At 40.5% G+C, this 1,728-nt stretch overlaps 1 protein-coding gene across 1 annotated transcript in view; it reads right to left on the bottom strand.

The window, feature by feature from the left end:
* YEATS4 (YEATS domain containing 4) overlaps positions 1-1,344 on the bottom strand; it is a gene marked incomplete at its 5' end in the record, with an annotated part of 4,128 nt that extends 2,784 nt beyond the window's left edge. The window contains 2 exons of the mRNA XM_009076118.1: positions 1,061-1,155; positions 1,278-1,344. Of these exons, the coding sequence (XP_009074366.1) occupies positions 1,061-1,155; positions 1,278-1,344 (162 nt within the window). The remainder of the gene's footprint in view (positions 1-1,060; positions 1,156-1,277) is intronic.
* Positions 1,345-1,728: the final 384 nt, after the last annotated feature.

Consider the following 1,728-nt stretch of genomic DNA (forward strand, 5'->3'; position numbering starts at 1 on the left):
TCAACAAGTATGTTCCTACTGAACAGTTGTATAGGATTTAAAAATCTTTTAGGAATACAAGAATAGATGTCATATAGCTTCACATTAATTGCTAAAACATGTCAACTATCCAAAGGCTTCTTGATACCTTAAATATCTCTGGACAAGTGGTTTAGAATGCTACTGAGCACAGCAGCATAGGAAGCCCTTTCTATCAATTGTCACATATTCAAGTCCTACTGAACAGTTGTATAGGATTTAAAAATCTTTTAGGAATACAAGAATAGATGTCATATAGCTTCACATTAATTGCTAAAACATGTCAACTATCCAAAGGCTTCTTGATACCTTAAATATCTCTGGACAAGTGGTTTAGAATGCTACTGAGCACAGCAGCATAGGAAGCCCTTTCTATCAATTGTCACATATTCAAGAAAACCACAAAACAAAGTTTCCTCCTCATTTAGAAAAAAATGGGTAAAGAAAAGGATGGCTGTAGCTCATGTGACAGAAGGAACTCAGTCCTTCCAAAAATAAACATCCTCTTCCCCTAAAACCGGGTAATCAGGTTCCCCAAATACACCTGGATAATCAAATCTGTAAGGTATGTCTAAAACACAGGAAGGGAAGAAAGAAATTAATTCCAGTGCTTTATGCAAATACAGAAGTGTCTTAACCTGCTTTTCTTAGGCCAGAGACTAATGCTAGTATAATACCTTTGCTGCTTTTTGCCTGATTTTGATCTGACAGACAAAAAAACCCCAACCAATTAAAATACTCAAATATCCTAGAACTAGGAAGCTATATGGAAGAGAAATCCCCAGTACGTGCTCAACCCAGGTAAGGTCCAACATGTAGCCATGTATTAGTAAATGTCAGAGAAGCCAAGCAGTTACGAACACCAGTAGTAAAGCAGAGAAACAGGGAAACATGGCCAGTTATTAAATCCATTTTCTACAAGAACAGACTTTACTACTTCCATGGCTGATGGAAGTAGTATGCTTATTTTGACTAGCAACATACTACAGCAGAGCTTTAGGCCACCGTAATTAATCATGTAAGTGTTGTTAAATGTACTTACAGGTCTTTCATTTGGATCAATGAAAAATATCTTAATGATTATTTCAAATTCACCCCAGCCAGTTTCGGTGATTTCATACGGTGGTTTGGTAACAACTGCAGTAGGAAAGACAGAAGTGTTAATCAGGTGATAAGAGTCTCAGTGGAACAAAAAAAGGGAACACAAAACTGGAACAAAAGCCCAGTTCTGGGAACGACTGCCCAAATGCAAAACCCACCTCTTAAAGGATTACCATAGCTTTCATGCAACTTGAATTGAATCTTTTTCACATAGGCAGACATGTCCTAAAACAGACACAGTTATTTCTCATTATTCATACGGCACACCAGGCTACTGGTTATTCATCTATCCTACATACCTATCACTCCTTCTGACATAAGCACAGCATTTCCTCTGACTTTAAACACAGCAGGAAAGCAAAACGGTGAATCCAAAAATCAGCACAGCACACAAGCCTGTCAGTATTTTGTACCGCGAATGCTCTCCTGTCTGCTCCTAACCTAGACGGATCGCTCCGAAAGGATAAAAGGAAGAGTGTCTGCCTCCTCTTTCTTTCCCTTTTGGAAACCCACGGGCCTGTGTGTTCCCTTAGCCGCGCCGACCCCGGGCGCGACTGGAAGGAGCTCCCGGACCCAACACCCAGCCCCGCGCGGCCGAGGCCACCGCAG

Source organism: Acanthisitta chloris, unplaced genomic scaffold (genome assembly GCF_000695815.1).
Source record: "Acanthisitta chloris isolate BGI_N310 unplaced genomic scaffold, ASM69581v1 scaffold7646, whole genome shotgun sequence".
Classification (NCBI taxonomy): Eukaryota; Metazoa; Chordata; class Aves; order Passeriformes; family Acanthisittidae; genus Acanthisitta; species Acanthisitta chloris.